Genomic DNA, 18,828 nt, shown 5'->3' on the forward strand with positions numbered 1-18,828 from the left:
AAGTGTCTTCATTCATCGTATCCAAATTTCAAACAAGCGGTACACTACAAACTACCATAAAATATAGATTTTTTTATTGACACTATTACTGAAGTCATGAGCAACAAAAATTCCAACAAAACATCTTCAGAATACTTTCTTCGAGGGGCTTCTTCTTGTCATTGTTGTGGCTAAGTAAACGTCAATTACGCAATGATTTTTTTCTTTAACTTTATTGAACACAATTTCTGACAGAATGTAAAGTCAAAATGTTTTCTTTTTTTCGGTTAGTACTCAGTATTTACACCAGTGACAGTGGAAAGAGAGGTGGTACCAATGATTCACTTAGTAAAAATCTGTATATAAGAGAGAAGGCCCCCAAAAGCAAGGAATGGTGGGTAGGAATGAAAATGGAAGTTACTGGGAAAGGTCTTGGTTTGGTGGGACAAGGTCCCTATCTGACTGAAAATGAAACATGACAGACTTTTGTTTGGCTATCGGAGTAAGAGACTTCAAAGCTTGTTGGAATAGCTGGGCAGCGTTCAGCAGGACACAACGCTTACCAGCGTTTAGATCTGTATTTTTGTTCTACATCATACATTTCTATCTCGTAGGGCCTACACATAAGAAATCACGTCAGCTCTAGCAATGGCATTTCTATCTGCAATGTTCCACAGTGTTTTCTTACTGAATATGGCCCTAGTCTCCATTCAAACACTTGAAAAACACTTTTATACTTCCTCTATTCCTTGAAATAGTCTGGCATGTTTGGTGAGGTGAAAGCAATATGATGACACCTCACTTTCACCAAGCCAACTGTGTCAGGTAAGTGGTCACTTTCAGGAAGTGAGGAAGTCAGAGAAAGAGTGTTTTTCCTTCTTACTGAATTTTCAACAAAATAAATGTATAGCATTTTTTGTTCCCTGACTTGTTTTCTGAAATAAGTTCCATGGCACGGTGCACTGGTGAACATTTCCATGGAAACGTATATAGAAATTGGTCCCACATTATAATTGCATTTGAAAATACAGGTCAAAAGCCACAGCAGTCTCCAGCTTTTTTTGGGACAAGAGAAACCCATAATGTTTTTTCAAATGACATAATCGTTAGGTATGGTTTATACACATTTAATCAGAAACAGTGTCATTTTGACACACCTACCCCTTTAGATTACATAACCTTGTGGAGTAAAAGCACTTGATGTCTATTTAGAAGAAAACTAAAAGTTTGGAACAGACAACAGTTTATACACTTCAAAAGATCAATGTACAACAGATAAAGCCTTGGTCAATTCCTATTTCAGGGACTTTTCAGTTCTGCCACACCAATGAAATCCATCTAAATCCAAGATAAAAGTACATTGCATGCTTGTTTCAGGTCAAGAAAAAACACATTTGACCTTCATTGCTGGATGCTCGGTTTTGAGGACAATCCGTGAGCACTACAAGTCATTTAAGCCAAATGAGATCGTATTTAATAATGTCCAAGGTTATGTGTTTGTTTTGAAACTTAACTCTTGGTGTAGTTATCATGAGTTAATCATTGGAATGAATGGTGTTTTTCCTTGTTTGCTTGGGGATGAAATTGTTTTTTGCATTAGTCACATGGAGAAATAGTGAATGAGGAGCCATGTGAAAACTATGTGGACACAACCTACCACCTCCATATTCAATAACTCAATGACATAGCCGTTTAGTATTGTTTTCACACTTTGCAAATCAGTTACATTGTCAGTACTCTTCCTGTGTTTTCCTTGGACCGTTCAGAAAAGGCATGGTGATGGACAGAAATATTAGGATGTGAAACCTTACGCCGTCGCCTCCTAGAGGTGGAATAGTCAAACACTGAGCAGGATGGAACGCATGCCGCCATTTTGACATGTTTCAGAAGGCACCATCTCCTTATTGTCTTTTTGATCTTGTCATTGTCTATTTGCTCGTTGCTGCCAACTTTTTTGTCATCTGTACTATTAGCTATACCTTTCATAACCAAACTATGCATATGTTTTTTATTCTATGACAAAGAACACATTGTATTCACACTAGGATATTCACGCATTCACAGTGCACAAGCTTGCAGTCTAAAGTATGAGAAACACTGTACAAATAGTTCAGATTGAATATTTGTTTTGATTTTCCCAAATCCACACTGGAGTACTATGGCTTAAATAAGAAATGAATCAATCTGGCCACTAAATGTGTTTATATGCTTAAAAATATGCTTAAAAACACAACACCATCTTTTTTTCTTCCCTTACATTTTGAGATGTGGCCCAATCACTAAATCGGAAGTGCTGTTCGCAACAGGCACAGTAATCTGAATTTATGGGACAAAGCCATCAATCAGGGGAATAAACAGGACTGTTTCTAGGCTATTTTAAGGGCTTCTGTTCGTACATTCAACTGCTACCACTCATATCCGGCCTTTGATTACATCATTCTCCCGTAAGCCAAGATGGTGGGCCATGCTACTCTGTATGCCCGTCACTCCCTGTGAGCCCTTGGGACCTGCAACATTTTCGGGATTAAAGGTGATCCCTGAAACCCTTGGAGTGTGGAACAGGTCCAAAGCGCTTCTAATTGAAGACTTAATGACAAAGATATAGAGGTATGTGTGTGAGAGAGAGAAAGTGTGTGTTCTTGCCAAATTAAAACCAAAGCAAATTAACCAAAAAATGGAATCTTAGAGTCAATAAATTGCGTAATTTCTGTGGAATGAAACATTGTCTTTCTGTGGTGTCTTCTTTTGTTTTGTTGTGTCTACACAATCTTAGGATAGAGTTACCACAGTGTAAACATTCAGGAACGAAAAGAAAACAAAAAAAGATAAGAACATATGGAAAAATATTTTCCTGCAAAGTAGACATGCTGATGCTAATCTCTAGCTCTCAAAAATTCTACATGAAAAATAAAGATACAATAAAAGGCAGTTATTTTGCACATGATTTAAACATGACAAACATTGAAAGCGTACTCATAATCCATTAGCAGTGAAAATATTGATGGCAATACTGCATAACAAAGTGAAAACATAACTGGAAATAGTGTGTGGATAAGGTGTTGGATTTATATGTGTGCACATCGTAAAGGCATGGTTCTGAAATAAAGCTACAATCCCCCATGGTTATCTATGCCAACTGATATTTAGCTTCTGTCCTATTTAAAAGACTGGTAACTTTGATGTTATATACAAAAGGAGGATAAGGAGAGTGAACTAGAGGTAAGGATTTTCCTTCTTCCTGTGAATAAAGAGAGAAAATTACAAAAGGAATAAGAGATAAAGAAAGAAAGAAACACTAAGGCATGTGCATGAGGTCTTATTCCCAATCTACATGTCTAACAAACTCATCTTTTGTTTGGAAAACTAATAGAAGACACTGAAGAAAGAGACCCTTTTTTTATTTTTAGCTTTTTGTCATTTGATGGAGTGGTGTTTGACGTTTTTCCTCTGGACTGTCGTGAACCCTCCCCTGATCCCTCCTCCCTTCTCGCGGTCGGGATCATGCTTTGCTCTCGTTGCCGTTTGTCTGAGCAGCTTCATTGGGGACGGTCTTCACCTCGGTCGGGGCTTTCTTCACCTCTGTCTCCATCTCTGGCGCTATACTTTTATCTTCTGTCATGATTTTCCCACTGGAGAGAACCACACAGAGGAGAGAGAGATTCTTTAAGGGATGAATACACAATCTCTTGTAGCACACAACTGTCTGTTCTAAGCTGCTTTTTGTCTTCAAAAAATAGGTAAAATAATTGCTTGAGTTTTTTCTGGGAATTTGTTTCCCCTGGAACCAAACGTGTTTCACACATAACAGGATATGCTCTGCTATCCTATCCTGACATCAAAGACAGCCACACGGATGTCACAGACATTTCATGGGAGAATGCATGGTGATTTGGGAAATGACAGAGCAGAGATACGGTACATGAGGGAATGGCACACAAACAGAACATCAATACAATTGTAAGACGAGATACAGTTGGTCTGAATTGAAGGAGGAGCAAATGATGAATAGGTAGAACAGAGAATGGAGAGGAATCTTCCCACATTAAGTCACTGACTGTACTACAAAACATCCACTTCAAGACTGCAACAAAATGATGGCACTGATTACTATAGTTCATTCTCTCCAAAAGTGCAGTAAAGTACAATAGCTTTGTGACAGGGTCAGACATTTTTGCCTAGTCATGCAATTTCACAAATGGCTTTAGATCGCACTTTGATCATTCAATGAAATGGAGTCAAACTTGTATCCCATCAGATGTGACAGAGCAGGGTAGTGCACTTCTCATCAAATTGCTTTCAACCTATGATTAGTCAGGGGTTAGTTTGTATTGATTGACTGTCCAAGGAAAAGACTCTTCCGATCCTGTATCTGTGAGTCCAATCATAACGGCTAATGAATGATCAAAATGGGTCAAGCCGTAGAGCTGAGAATCCTGAAGTGACTTGGAGTGAGTCTTAATTGGTGCGGTGTGCCTCAGTTTTCCTATGCTTTTCACAAACCTCTTCCACTGTCTCTTTTATGTTCAACGATATTCTTCAAACACTTCAGGTGACGAGTAACGGCTATGGGCTAGATAGTAAGGATGGACTTGTCACCTGGGTCTCTCTCTGGTAGTAACTAATCCTGAGGACTCCCAGGTTATCTGAGTAGTATGGTACTGATCTTCTGTATGGCAAAGAACCATGTTGGAGAATTTCACCTACCATGGCATTGTATTATACCTGGGAAACCATGTATTCTACTACCAAGGGAACCCCCTTAATGAAAAGCCCCTGTATATAAGGGCACAGTGACAGAGAAAACAAGGAAGTGGGGTGAATGATTGCTGATAAAAGACCTGAGTCTCTCCGGTCTCCTCCGTTAGCGACAGAGAGGCATTGTGGGTCATTGTGGCGGCCTCAAAGCGGAAAAGCTATTTCTTTACTATCTACAATATCTACACAATCCGCCTGGTGAACTGGGCTTTGTTGGAGTCCACTGGGATCTGGCTCCTACTGTCAGCTAAACTCCACACCAGGTATCTGACCCCAGATATTTGGGTTTGATTATGACAGCATCAGGACTTCCATTACCTTGTCCACAATAACCCTCTCTGGGAGGACAGCTGCTGCTGGGCACAGCGGGTGACCCCCCGGCCGGCCATGCAGGGGGTGTATTCAACAACACCACCCAACACCTTGTGGCTCAGCGGGCATCAGTTGCATCCGTGAAAAGGCACTTTCCTCTTTGGCGGTGTCAGGGCCAAAGCACTCTGCCGGCTGCAGTTAAAGAGTGGAAAACCGCAGGCTGTCTTCAACCTGACAAGGACAGGACTATTGCGGTGGACATTTTGTGACCTCAGGGGTGGCGTTCTCTGTCAGAGGTCTGGTGCTGTATCGCCCTGCGGTTGAATTTGTCAGAGTAGCGATAAAATTACCAGGTTGGCTGACGAGGGAAAAAGTCACAGGGTCATTTATCTCAGCACTGGCTGACTTTGGCATTAGAGAGTAGAACAGGAATGGTATCAACAGTGACAAAACTAAAGTTGCCGTTTGAAAAAAAAAACAGCTCAGCATACCGTCACGACAGGACCAGCCAGGCAAATGGTAAGTCGGCCTAATTAACTGCTAGACAATGCAGATAAACTGGGAGCCTAAAAGGCTTTTCTCCATGAATCCTGCTATGGTGGCATACTGTAAATGTAGCTAATTAGGATAACAGCCTGGACGGCTATTAAAGTGTGGCGTTGTTATAGCCTGGAGGAAAAACTGACCAGCCTGGGTTTGGCCAGGGCAGGGGAAACTAGGCTAGGCTGGTCTGGACTAGCAGGAGAGTGGGAGGGGAAAATGAGGCACCTTATTCCACATGCAACAACATAAGTCTCATTAATAATGGTGAACCAACTGGCAAGTGTCTTCACTGACATTTTCAACCTCTCCCTGGCCAAGTCTGTAATACCTACATGTTTCATGCAGATCACCATAGTCCCTGTGCCAAAGAAAGCGAAGGTAACCTGCCTAAATGATTACCGCTCCGTAGCACTCACGTCGGTAGCCATGAAGTGCTTTGAAAGGCTGGTCATGGCTCACATCAACACCATCATGCCAGAAACCCTAGACCACCCGACCAATTCGCACACTGCCCAAACAAACACATCTCAATCGCATTCCACACTGCCGTTTCCCACCTGGACAAAAGGAACACCTATGTGAGAATGCTGTTCATTGACTATAGCTTAGCGTTCAACACCATAGTGTCCACAAAGCTCATCACTTAGCTACGGACCCTGGGACTAAACACCTCCTTCTGCAACTGGATCCTGGACTTCCTGAAGGGCCGCCCCCAAGTGGTAAGGGTAGGCTACAACACATCTGCCATGCTGATCGTTAACACGGGGGTCCCTTCAGGGGTGTGTGCTTAGTCCCCTCCTCTACTCCCTGTTCACCCACGATTGCGTGGCCAAGCACTACTCCAACACCATCATTACGTTTGCTGACAACACAACATTAGCAGGCCTGATCACCGACAACGATGAGGCAGCCTATAGGGAGGAGGTCAGAGACCTGACAGTGTGCTGCCAGGACAACAATCTCTCTCTCAATGTGAGCAAGACAAAAGAGCTGATCGTGGACTACAGGAAAAGGAGCGCCGACAGGACATCGACGGGACTGAAGTAGAGCGGGTCGAGAGTTTCAAGTTCCTTGGTGTCCACATCACCAACAAACTATCATGTTCCAAACACACCAAGACAGTTGTGAAGAGGGCACGACAACACCTTTTCCCCTCAGGAGAATGAGAAGATTTGGCATGGGTCCCCAGATCCTCAAAAACTTCTACGGCTGCACCATCGAGAGCATCTGACCGTAAGGCGCTACAGAGGGTAGTGTATATGGCCCTGTACATCACTAGGGCCAAGCTTTCTGACATCCAGGACCTATATACTAAGCGATATCAGAGGAAGGCCCAAAAATTGTCAAAGACTGCAGTCACCCAAGACATATACTATTCTCTCTGCTACCGCACTGCAAGCTGTATCAGGGCGCCAAGTCTAGGACCAAAAGGCTCCTTAACAGCTTCTATCCCCAAGCCATAAGACTGCTGAACAACAAATCAAATGACCACCCGGTCTATTTACATTGACACCCCCCCTTGTTTTTACACGGTTGCTACACGCTGTTTATTATCTATGCATAGTCACTTTACAAATTACCTCGACTAACCTGTACCCCCGCACATTGAATCGGTACCGGTACCCCCTGTATGTAGCCTCGTTATTGTTATGTACATTTATTGTGTTACTTTTGTTTATTTTGTAAGTATTTGATTAACTCTATTTCTTGAACTGCATTGTTGGTTAAGGGCTTGCATGTAAGCATTTCACAGTTGTATTTGGAGCATGTGACAAACAACATTAAATTAGATTTTTTTTAAACTCTGCCCCTGTTGCTATGGGAACCCTGGTCTGGGTAATACTGGGTGCCAGGGAAGATAGATTTTATCTGTCCAATATGATGATATAATGGAAGAAAACAGAGTAGTTGCTGGTTTGTTTTAGCACCCAGATGCAGAGGTGCAGTTACACCTGCCAGCTGCAGTGTAGCTACATGTCAGCTGGAGGGCAGAGCTGTGTGTGTGTTTGTGTGTGTGTTTGTGTATGTGTGTGTGCGCGCATGCAGTGGGTGGGCCAAGCCATCCGAAAGTCCTACAGTTTCCTTACGCCTAGGTAAAATAAAAAATGTCCTCTGTTCTGAGATGGGAGGGTGGAGAGACTCTGTTTGCATTCGGTACCGGTAAAACCAGATTGCAAAGGGATCCTTCCCATGGTGCCCGGTGCTCAGAGCTGACAGCGGCAGTCAACGAAGAGGGAGCCCCAATACTCAAAGGCAGCGAAGTGAGGAAGGGGGATGAACAAACCCCCGAGCACCAAAAAGAGAAGGGGCAAGAAGAATCAAAAGATTGTTGTAAATATTTTAAGAGTGCCCATCGTGAAAAATGATCATACAGTGCCTTCAGAAAGTATTCATACCACTCGATTTATTCCACATTTTGTTGAGTTACAGCCTGCAGCCTGATTAACAAAATTGATTAAATTGATTTTGTTTCTCACCCATCTATGCACAATACCCCATAATGACTAAGTGAAAACATGTCTTTAGAAATGTTTGCAAATTTATTGAAAATGAAACACAGAATCATCTAATTTACATAAGTATTCACACCGCTGAGTCAATACTTTGTAGAAGCACCTTTTGCAGTGATTACAGCTGTGTCTTTCTGGGTAAGTCTCTAAGACCTTTCCACAATTGGATTTTGGTACATTTTCCATTATTCAAAATTCTTCAAGTTGGTTGTTGATCATTGCTAGACAACCATTTTCAGGTGTAGTAGATTTAAATCAAAACCGTTACTCGGCCGCTCAGGAACATTTACTTCTTGGTAAGCAACTACAGTGTAGATTTGAATTGTGTCCCAGTGTCTGGAGGAAAACAGAGGGAACCAGGTTTTCCTCTAGGATTTTGCCTGTGCTTAGCTCCATATTGTTTATTTTTTATCCTGAAAAACTTCCCAGTCCTTAACAATTACAACAAAACCCATAAGATGATGCAGCCACCACTATGCTTAAACATATGGAGAGTGGTACTCAGTAATGGGTTGTATTAGATTTGCCCCAAACTTAACACTTTGTATTCGGGGCAAAACAGTTCATTGCTTTGCCACATTTTTTTCACTATTACTTTAGTGCCTTGTTGCAAACAGGATGCATGTTTTCGAATTAAAAAAATATTTTACAGGCTTCCTTCTGTTCAATTTGTCAATTAGGTTAGTATTGTGGAATAATTACAATGTTGTTGATCCATCCTGAGTCGTTTTCTCTTATCACAGCCATTAAACTCTGTTTTAATTCACCATTGGCCTCATGGTGAAATCCCTGAGTTGTTTCCTTCCTCTCCGATAACTGAGCTAGGAAGGACTCCTGTACTTTTGTAGTGACTGGGTGTATTGATATACCATCCAAAGTTAAATTAATTAATTCACCATGCTCAATGGGATATTCAAAGTCTGCTTTTTTAAAAATGTACCCATCTACGAATAGTTGCCCTTCTTTGCGAGGCATTGGAAAACCTCCCTGATATTTGTGGTTGAATCTGTTTGAAATTCACTGCTCAACTGATAACTACAGATCATTGTATGTGTGGGGTACAGAGATGAGGCAGTCATTCAAAAATCATGTTAAAGACTATTGCACAGTGAGTCCACTATTGCACAGTGAGTCCACTATTGCACAGTGAGTCCATGAAACGTATTATGTGAATTGTAAGGCAAAATGTTTACTCCTGAACTTATTTAGGCTTGCCATAACAAATGGGTTGAATACTTATTAACTCAAGACATTTCAGCTTTTCATTTTTTAATTAATTTGTAATAATTTGAAAACAAAATTCCCCTTTGACATTATAGGGTATTGCGTGCTGGCCAGTGACAAAAAAAATCTAAATTGTATCCATTTTAAATTCAGGCTGTAAAACAACAAAATGTGGAAATAGTCAAGCGGTGTCAACACTTTCTGAAGGCACTTTATGGCCACTCTACCATAAAGGCCTGATTGGTGGAGTGCTGCAGAGATGGTTGTCCTTCTGGAAGGTTCTCCCGTCTCCACAGAGGAACTCTGGAGCTCTGTCAGAGTGACCATCAGGTTCTTGGTCACCTCTCTGACATAGGCCGTTCTCCCCCGATTGCTCAGCTTTGCCAGGTGGCCAGCTCTAGGGAGTCTTGGTGGTTACAAACTTCTTCCATTTAAGAATGGCGGAAGCCACTCAGTTCTTGGGGACCTTCAATGCTGTCTACATTTTTTGGGACCCTTCCCCAGAACTGACACAATCCTGTCTCGGAGCTCTATGGAAAATTCCATCGACCTCATTGCTTGGTTTTTGCTCTGACATGCACTGTCAAATGTGGGACCTTATATAGACGTGTGTGCCTTTCCAAATCACGTCCAATTAATTGAATTTACCACAGGTGGACCAATGAAATTGTAGAAACATTTTAAGGATGATCTTATTTAGCACAGCCTGGGGAGGAGACTATTCTACCCCGGGAAGTGGAAGAAGGGGTCCTCAGTGGACAAGTCCAGGAATGTAGTGAGCCTTCAAGACGCCTGACAAGACTGGTTGGTTGTTGTGTGGAAGACAAATCACCGTGGAGACGGGGAAGGAGGTGCCTCAGACCCACCAGACTTATGAAGACAAATCTATCCGTTGATGAGTCCTGCTTCATCACACCGATGCTCCGTTGAAGACAGCCTCATTGTAATGAACGTTAAGTCCTGATAATCCATCACTGATGTTTCGTTTTTTTGTTTGGGGTGTTCTGGGTGAAAAGCGTGGGACAAGAGCAAGCTCCTGGAATATCTCTCCCCAGAGTTTGCCTCATCATCCTAAGGGTTTGTCTGAGATAAGACTGAAACGTAGAACAAAGCCCTTTCATACTGCCGATGATCATAATGGCTTTTTATTGTTGTTACGAAGAAGGATTGTTTTCAGGAGATAACAACCGTAGAAGATGATTGTGGCAGTAACATTAAGGCCATAATTCTGTCGTATCTATCAGATTTGGTAAAACTTCTGATATGGCATTTATCATGACATGATATGTAAAATAAAAAACAAAAGATACAAAACAACACAAAATGATTGAGAAAAAAATGTATTTTGTTTCTATGTTTCGCTAGATAGTAGGTAGAGATAGTGGGAATCTCGTTCATCCATTCATGCGCGTCACTAATTAGATGACGAGGCATTTGGCTACCTTAAGTGAGTCATAGTTGCTCTCGCCGTAACCTGCGCGACCTCGATTTTTACATGCTACGCATGAGGAGCACGGGCCACTGTAGGAGTTCCGCTGGTCGGATCTCTTCACTTTGATACCCTGATGCGCCAAACCCAGCGAGCTTTGACATTTCTACGTTTTTGGGCTGCGCATCAGCCGCCTACCTTCCGACCGGAGGCCTTATATGGCGACATATCCACGATGCAACACAATCGTGACGAAAATTCCCATTAACTCCTTATGTCTAGTTTTTAACCCAGCCTTAGTTGAATGAGCGGATGTTCGGCGTAATCAACAGACTTTCCTACTGACGGGCCCTTCGGATGCTCCGAACCGGTGACGGAAAACGGGGTGAGTTGGTACTTCGTGGGGTCCCTTGGCCCAGCCTCTACTCCTTGGAACACGCCGTGTTTGGGACGGTGTACGGCGGCCAGTGGCAAAAACTCCCTATTGGTCGGGCCCTGCGGGGAAACCCTGGGAGGACCTGGCTCCTTGGAGTGGCCCTTCCTCTGAGGCTGTACTGGGCCAAGATAAGAAGATTTCACCAGTGGTACCCAACCCACTGGCGGCACCTTTTTTCGGTTCTCAGGAAGTGCATCCTGCATTACTTAGCTCACTATGCGACCTTCTCTCCCTGTGGTGTCCGCTCGAGGTCGCGTTTTGTTCGGCCTGCTTGCAGAGCCAAACCTTATCCCATGGGTTACGGATCTGACTTGCCTGTTTCCTTTGCTGCCTATCTCCTGCCCTGCTCACTCCTTTTCGTCGCCCTCTTTCTCCCTTTCGGTCTCCGCCGGCCGCCCGGCTTTGCACTCTAGGCCGAAGGCCTTTAGGATGTCCAGAGAGTACAGCAGGGTTTGTCTGCTGATCAGGATCGTGAATCTCGCGCTTCGTTAAAGCGTTAGGTGTCATCCGTGGCGATGTAGCTGATTGAATGGCTGCAGTAGTAGTATAGTGATTGATAGAAAGAGTGTAACAAAGGGAGGTTGCCCAAAACTATGAGAACAGACAGAGGATACAGTAGGTGGTGGTGGTGGAGGTGGGTGAGCGAAAACATACACACAGTAAAACAGACTCTGAGGAAGGGAGGAGGTCATACTCGTCCTTGGCCGGTGCAGGAGCAGCAGTGGAGTCTGCTGGGGCCTCTGAGCTTTTGCCCAGTGTATCAAACACATCCTTGGCCAGGCAGTCTATCTGTAAGTCCTTATTCTGACTGTCGCTGGCAGGGGTGCTTTGGACGGGTTCGGGCTGGCTCTGTGAAGCGGCATCGGCTTTGGCAGAGGGGAGGTTGAAGGTGGCCTTGGCTGCCTCTAAGGAAGAGGTTGCGGGGGTGGCGGGCTTAGGGTCGGACAAGGGCATGGCTTTTGGAGCCTCGCTTAGGTCGACGAGGGGAGCCCCGTCAGATTGTGCGGCAAACTGAGCGGCGGGAGCGCTAGCTTTGGGCGTGCTGGACTGGATGATGGGGGCAGGGGTGCTATTAGGGAAAGTTTTGGCCTCGGTCGGGGCAAGGGTTGGGGCAGCTGTGCTGGAAGTGAGGGTGGTAGTCTCGCTAGCTGGGCTATTCTGGGCTGTGCTAAAGCTCTCAGTGACGGGGTCAGAGTTAGTGGCGATAGAGGGGAGCAAGTCCACCACGGTGGCAGTAGTGTCAGCAGTGGGCCTGTGAGTAGAGGAGGAGAGCAGGAAAGAGACGAGCCATCGAGCAGCGAGAGGGTGAGAGAGGAGAGAGAGAGAGCAGGGACGGGTAGGGAGGGGAGACCAAGGCACAAACACACATCCAAAGTGAGTGCTACATGCAGTGATAAAGCAAAGAACTAGAGATTCAAAATGTTAAAGTGCAGTGAGGGATAGACACAAACACTATCTTAAGCAAACTAAAGCAAATTAAACCAAAATCAGTTTAGGGTCTAGGTTATTAAGTGTTTAAGGCTGGTACACACAACAACTAGCTATGTTTGTTACCATTAGCGTAAATAACAAACATCAGAGCACATCTTCAATATTTGATGTTGATATTCCATTCTCACATTCTTTTATCAATTAGTTTAGCCAATATGTCAGCAAACACATGATCAAAATGCTCAACTGCTGTCATGGATTAAGAAGTATATCTTATACATAGACATATCACATGATTAGTATGGGTTTTCCAGTGTAAGGCAACCCTAGTGCAGGGGGTCTACCTACAGCCAGTGCTGGAATACTCACTCGGGCTCGGTAAGAGGGGTGGTCTCATTGGGCTCTGTGGGTCCCCCCCCTTCATGGTTAGGGGTGCGGTCCTCTGTCCTCACCTCCACGATGGGCTCCTTTGACTCGTCCTTTCTGTAAGGGGAAAAATTGTTTTGAATAAATGCTGGTGCAGTACAACTATACTGTAGTGAGTTGTTTTGGTTAAAAACACTGCAATTCTGCACTGCCAAACTGTGGTCTAGTGTCTGGGAGTAGCTACTGCTTAAAGTGCATACAGCATTTCAGAGAGAAAAGCAAGGGGGCCAGGGAGCAGAGAAGAAGAGCGACTCACATGAATGCCGCTTTGCCCTCCTCGATGTCCTTGTTCTTTGCTCCAGGTCCAGACTTGCCGCAAAAATTAACGGCAATGCACATGAGGAAGCCACACTTGTTGAGGAAGTAGCAGGTCACGTCGACACCCACCAGCAGCAGCACAAAGACCACGATGAGGATCCCCACGATGGCCCCCGTGCCCAGGCCTGAGCCGCTAGTCATGGTGTCTGGAATGAAGGAAAGAGAAGGAAGAGAGAGAAGAGAGACAGAATGAGGAAGACAGAGAGAGTGGAGAGAAAGTTAGAGGGAGAGAGAAAATACGGGAAGAGAGGGAGTTAAAGAGAAAGTTACAGAGAGCGAGGAAAAGATAGAGACAGAAATGCGGAGTCAGCTTTTATCTCCAACCTTTCATCCATAACTTCAGAATGTCAGACTGCTTCCCTCCAGGCCTCAAGTGTGTTGTTGTTCTTTTAGTAGGCTCTGGGCCAAATCATTACATATTCTACTCCAAAAACTTCAGAGTGACACAACTAATTTCGGCACTTGATTTAATCTGTTATGATTAAAAATAGGTTGATGGTCTGATTATCAAACACCACAATCTTGGGCCTAGGGAAATCACACAGCATTTCATTAGTTGCATTCAACCAATTAACAACTGTCAGTTACTATCTAAGTTAATATGTTACTCACACCATTGCATGTATCAGCCATGTACGATACTATATTAGAGGTGAGCTGATACATATATTACCCATATTAAGACAACACACCAGACATGCCAATCACGACATGCTATACTAATCTAATCATTAGAACATGAAGCAATCTAATGGTGCGTCAATCAAAAATCATAAAGTTGAGTTCATAAACAGGTCAACCATTGGAAAACCTGGTTCATGCTTCCAACCTTTCCCCAAAATAAGATACGGCAACGTTAAATAAATATGCTTGTTTTCATATCATCACTGCCTGTAAGGGTCATATGCCTATATGACCCCATATGTGTATTTCGCTTACCCACTCTCACTATTGTTGACAGCAAAAAGCATTGGAAAGACAGTCAAATCAAACATTGTGCAAATATGTTTCAATCTCTTTTACATAGATGAATACTGCACACAAACAAATGCACACAGAAACAAACAATGCAGAAATAAAGCCAATCATTAGGGCAATGCATTGTGTTTTCATAAAGTAATCATACACGAGCTACAGTACTTACCAGAAAATGAACAAGGTTATATTCAGGACTATGTAAAATACTACAATATTAATATGAATAAGGATCTATAATATGCATTGCTCCACTACAATGGTTGAGCATGCATCCACACTGTTAATACTCTGCCTTCCACATACATCGTTCTACATGAACACACACACACCATACATTATCATGAACATGAGTTAATGCGAGCTAGTAACCCAACCACAAAACTGTTAAACAGATGAATGTTTCACACAAAATGTATTACGATGCTTTGTGTCAAATCAATCTCACACAATCAAATTTTGAAATCATTTGCACCTAATTTGCATTCAGTAAACCGACACACAAAGAGATCAGAGATTTGCTCTGACAGAATAATCTAAAAGTCCTGTTAGTTCAATACAAACCAGAGCATTTGGAGTATGGTTGATTTGACACATAATGCTCTACATATGACAAACAGGTTAGCTAGAATTCTGATGCCGGATCAAAGTTTTAACTCCAATCTTTGTTAGCTTTGTTAGGGGTCAAATATGAGACAAGTTGTATTCTGAATTAAAGCAAAACGCAGGCAATCCTTGATTAGGACTTACTCTTTGCTCTTGTCATTTTGAGAATGACAGGTTGTCCAAATGTCAGACATTAGACATCAGACACCACACAATATTCACAGTAGAATCAATGCAATAAAATGAACCGGTACTGAATAATTCTATGATTTACTGGAAAAACATCATCAAAACAGGGAAGGCTCCAGGGTAGGCATTTTTTAAACCTTTATTTCTACAGGTTTTTCTCATTGAGATCTAGAAGAAAAAGAAACGCACACCTATTTAGGCGAGGTGCTGGCTAGCGGAGTAGTTGAACTCAATTCAAGTTTTCTCATTGAGATAACATCTCTTTTCCAAGAGAGACCTGGTCCAATGTAGTTATATATATATATATATGAACCTATCATGCAATTTAATTGACATGGTTCCCTTTCTGAGATCAATGAAATGCACGGGAAGAGACTTTAAAGCTGCAATTTATTACTTTTTGGGTGACCCGATAGAAATGTGTGTTATAGGCCTCCCGGGTGGCGCAGTGGTTAAGGGCGCTGTACTGCAGCGCCAGCTGTCCCACCAGAGACCCTGGGTTTGCGCCCAGGCTCTGTTGCAACCAACCGGGAGGTCTGTGGGGTGACGGGTTAGGGAGAGCCTTGCTGGTAGGGATATCCTTGTCTCATCACGCACCAGTGACTCCTGTGGCGGGCTGGGTGCAGTGCACGCCAAGGGTGTGTGGTGTTTCCTCTGACACAATTGGTGTTATAGATATGTCATTCTCATTCGCAAGACTAAGAAGTGGGCTATTTCTATGCTGTTTCTATGCTTCCCCTTCTTAAGTTCGGTTTTCGCTTCATTTACTTTTGGTTTTGTACACCTGAAAATGCTAAATTGTTGGTTATTAAAAAGATATGTCAAAGTGATTTGGATGGGACACTATATATTGCTTACTTTGACAGATAAACTAAAATTAGGAAAACTATTCGAACTTTAGCAACCAGGAAATCACAGAGCGATTTCTTCTGCACCCTTTATTAAAAAATTCAAGCAAAGTGCTCATTCCCATTGAAATGTATTGAGAGCATTCCTTCCAAATTACCAGGATGCCTGGGTCTTATCTTACTGTAGTACACAAAGTGATTTTGGCAAAAAGTAGGCAATGTTTGTGCTCCAGGATCAATAAAATATGTTTCAGGAGACTGATTGAGACTTGGCTGCATAGAAAGGACCGCAAGGCGCTACAGAGGGCAGTGCGTACGGCCCAGTACATCCCTGGGGCCAAGCTTCCTCTATGCCTGGTGGTGTCAGAGGAAGGCCCTAAAAATTGTCAAAGACTCTAGCCATCCTAGTCATAGACTGTTCTCTCTGCTACCGCATGGCAAGCGGTACCGGAGCGTCTAGGTCCAAAAAGCAGTCTTGGCCCCAAGCCAAATAGCTACCCGGACTATTTGCATTGACCCCCCTTTTTTTAATTAGAATTTATTTTTTATGCTACTACTACTCGCTCTTTATTTTCTATGCAGTCACTTTACCCCTACCCACATGTACTGTACATATTACCTCAATTACCTCGACTAACCTATACCCCCGCACATTTACTCGGTACCGTTACCCCATGTACTGTATATAGCCTCGTTATTTTGCTACTTTTTAAAATGTATTTAGTCAGTATCTTCTTAACTCTTATTTTTCTTAAAAATACATTGTTGTTTAACTTCTTATGGCTGCAGGGGCAGTATTGAGTAGCTTGGATGAAAGGTACACAGAGGTGCCCAGAGTAAACTGCCTGCTCCTCAGTCCCAGTTGATAATATATGCATATTATTATCAGTATTGGATAGAAAACACTCTGAAGTTTCTAAAACTGTTTGAATGATGTCTGTGAGTATAATAGAACTCATATGGCAGGCAAAAACCTGAGAAGAAATCCAAACAGGAAGTAGGAAATCTGAGGTTGGTCGATTTTCAACCCAGCCCCCATTGAATACACAGTGGGATATGGATAAAGTTGCACTTCCTAGGGCTTCCACTAGATGTCAACCGTCATTATAAACTTGAATGAGGCTTCTACTGTGTTGTGGAGCCGGATGGGAGCTCTTTGAGTCAGTGGTCTGGCAGAGAGCCAGGTCCTGGTCACGCGCATTTCACATGATAGCGACCTGTGTTCCATGGCTTCTCTACAGACATAGGAGTACAACATCCTAAAGATTTATTCTATACTTTGACAAGTTTCTTCGACCTGTAATATAACTTTTTGAAGTTTCGTCCGACGTTCGGGTGGACCTGCACGAGCGTTTGGATTTGTGTACTAAACGCGCTAACAAAACTATCTACTTGGACATAAATAATGGACATTATCAAACAACTTTTTCCGTAAAGTTTTTTTGAAATCTGACACAGCGGTTGCATTAAGAAGAGGTATATCTATATTTCCATGTCTAACAGTTGTATTTATCGACATTTATAATGAGAATTTCTGTAAAATGATGTGGCTCTCTGCAATATCACCGGATGTTTTTGGAACTAGTGAACGTAACGCGGCAATGTATACTGAGATTTTTTTATAAATAAATATGAATTTTATCAAACAAAACATACATGTATTGTGTAACATGAAGTCCTATGAGTGTCATCTAATGAAGATCATCAAAGGTTAGTGATTAACCTTATCTCTATTTGTGCGTTTTGTGACTCCTCTCTTTGGCTGGAATTTTTCTGTGAGTTGGTGGTGACCTAACATAATCGTTTGTGGTGCTTTCGCTGTAAAGCCTATTTGAAATCGGACACTGTAGTGGGATTAACAACAATATTACCTTTAAAACGGTATAAAATGCATGTGTGTTTGAGGAATTTTAATTATGAGATTTCTGTAGTTTTGAATTTGGCGCCCAGCCCTTTCACTGGCTGTTGTCATATCGATCCCGTTAACGGGATTGCAGCCCTAAGAAGTTTAAGGGCTTGTAAGTAAGCATTTAACAGTACTTGTATTCGGTGCATGTGACAAATAACATTTGATGATTTGATTTGTGTACATTTATGCAAATCCAGTCGACACTGATACCTTGAAAGGGAGGATACTTTGTGTGGCAGAAACACAAATTCAGACACACACTTGATTTATGTATTTGTAGACTTGTAGCGTCTAGTCAGACTAGAGCTTACTGTCACTGTCACTGATTGCTCTTCTTTGAAATCATGTTGTTGACTGCATATTGTAATTCCACCAGTCTACATTACGCATAAAGAGGGATGATATGACAGTAGTAAAAAAAATTCTACTGGCAATAGTTGACAAAGATTTAGCACCATGCAGTGCAGTACTGTATTGTATATTCCAATACCTTGCAAATGGTATGTTCAAATAATATAAAAATCTCATCAGGGAAAACATCGGAAATGGTCGTAAATGTCATTACCTGAGTGAGTCACCAGATTTGAGTCAAAATGGATACCCATGGCATAAATTTCTATAAGTCTAACACAGAGTATAGTGCAACTGAGAGTTGAGATGTGTGCTTTCTGCCTCTGCTGGAATGGCTTTAATGATGCCGTTGTTGATATAAACTTCAATATACCCCTCATATGGCTACAGCTAATGTATTGGAGGGCAGCTCATTTATTAATACCATGCACCAGGGAGCTGATAGGAACATACTTTTCAGCGACTGCAGCAGTGCTAGGGAACAACTCAAAGAAAGTCCTGGCAAATCGCTTTACCGGGTTTTAGCCTAGTATAAACAGCACCATCTGGTAGTTACCATGACAATCATTCAATCAGTATTTATATTC

General features: G+C 42.6%; 1 protein-coding gene across 13 annotated transcripts in view; it reads right to left on the reverse strand.

Annotated features, from left to right (window-relative positions):
* Positions 1 to 204: 204 nt before the first annotated feature.
* LOC112228466 (neural cell adhesion molecule 1) overlaps positions 205 to 18,828 on the reverse strand; it is a 312,377-nt gene continuing 293,753 nt past the window's right edge. For 9 of the 13 annotated variants that reach the window (XM_024393810.2, XM_024393807.2, XM_024393806.2 and 6 more), the window contains 4 exons: positions 13,302 to 13,509; positions 12,989 to 13,102; positions 11,883 to 12,440; positions 205 to 3,608 (listed from right to left, as the gene is read on the reverse strand). In XM_024393810.2, coding sequence (XP_024249578.1) covers positions 3,479 to 3,608; positions 11,883 to 12,440; positions 12,989 to 13,102; positions 13,302 to 13,509 — 1,010 coding nt within the window. In that variant the 3' untranslated portion in view covers positions 205 to 3,478. The remainder of the gene's footprint in view (positions 3,609 to 11,882; positions 12,441 to 12,988; positions 13,103 to 13,301; positions 13,510 to 18,828) is intronic. The other 4 variants (XM_024393812.2, XM_024393815.2, XM_024393813.2 and 1 more) reach the window with 1 other exon arrangement.

Source organism: Oncorhynchus tshawytscha, linkage group LG30 (genome assembly GCF_018296145.1).
Source record: "Oncorhynchus tshawytscha isolate Ot180627B linkage group LG30, Otsh_v2.0, whole genome shotgun sequence".
NCBI classification, from domain to species: Eukaryota; Metazoa; Chordata; class Actinopteri; order Salmoniformes; family Salmonidae; genus Oncorhynchus; species Oncorhynchus tshawytscha.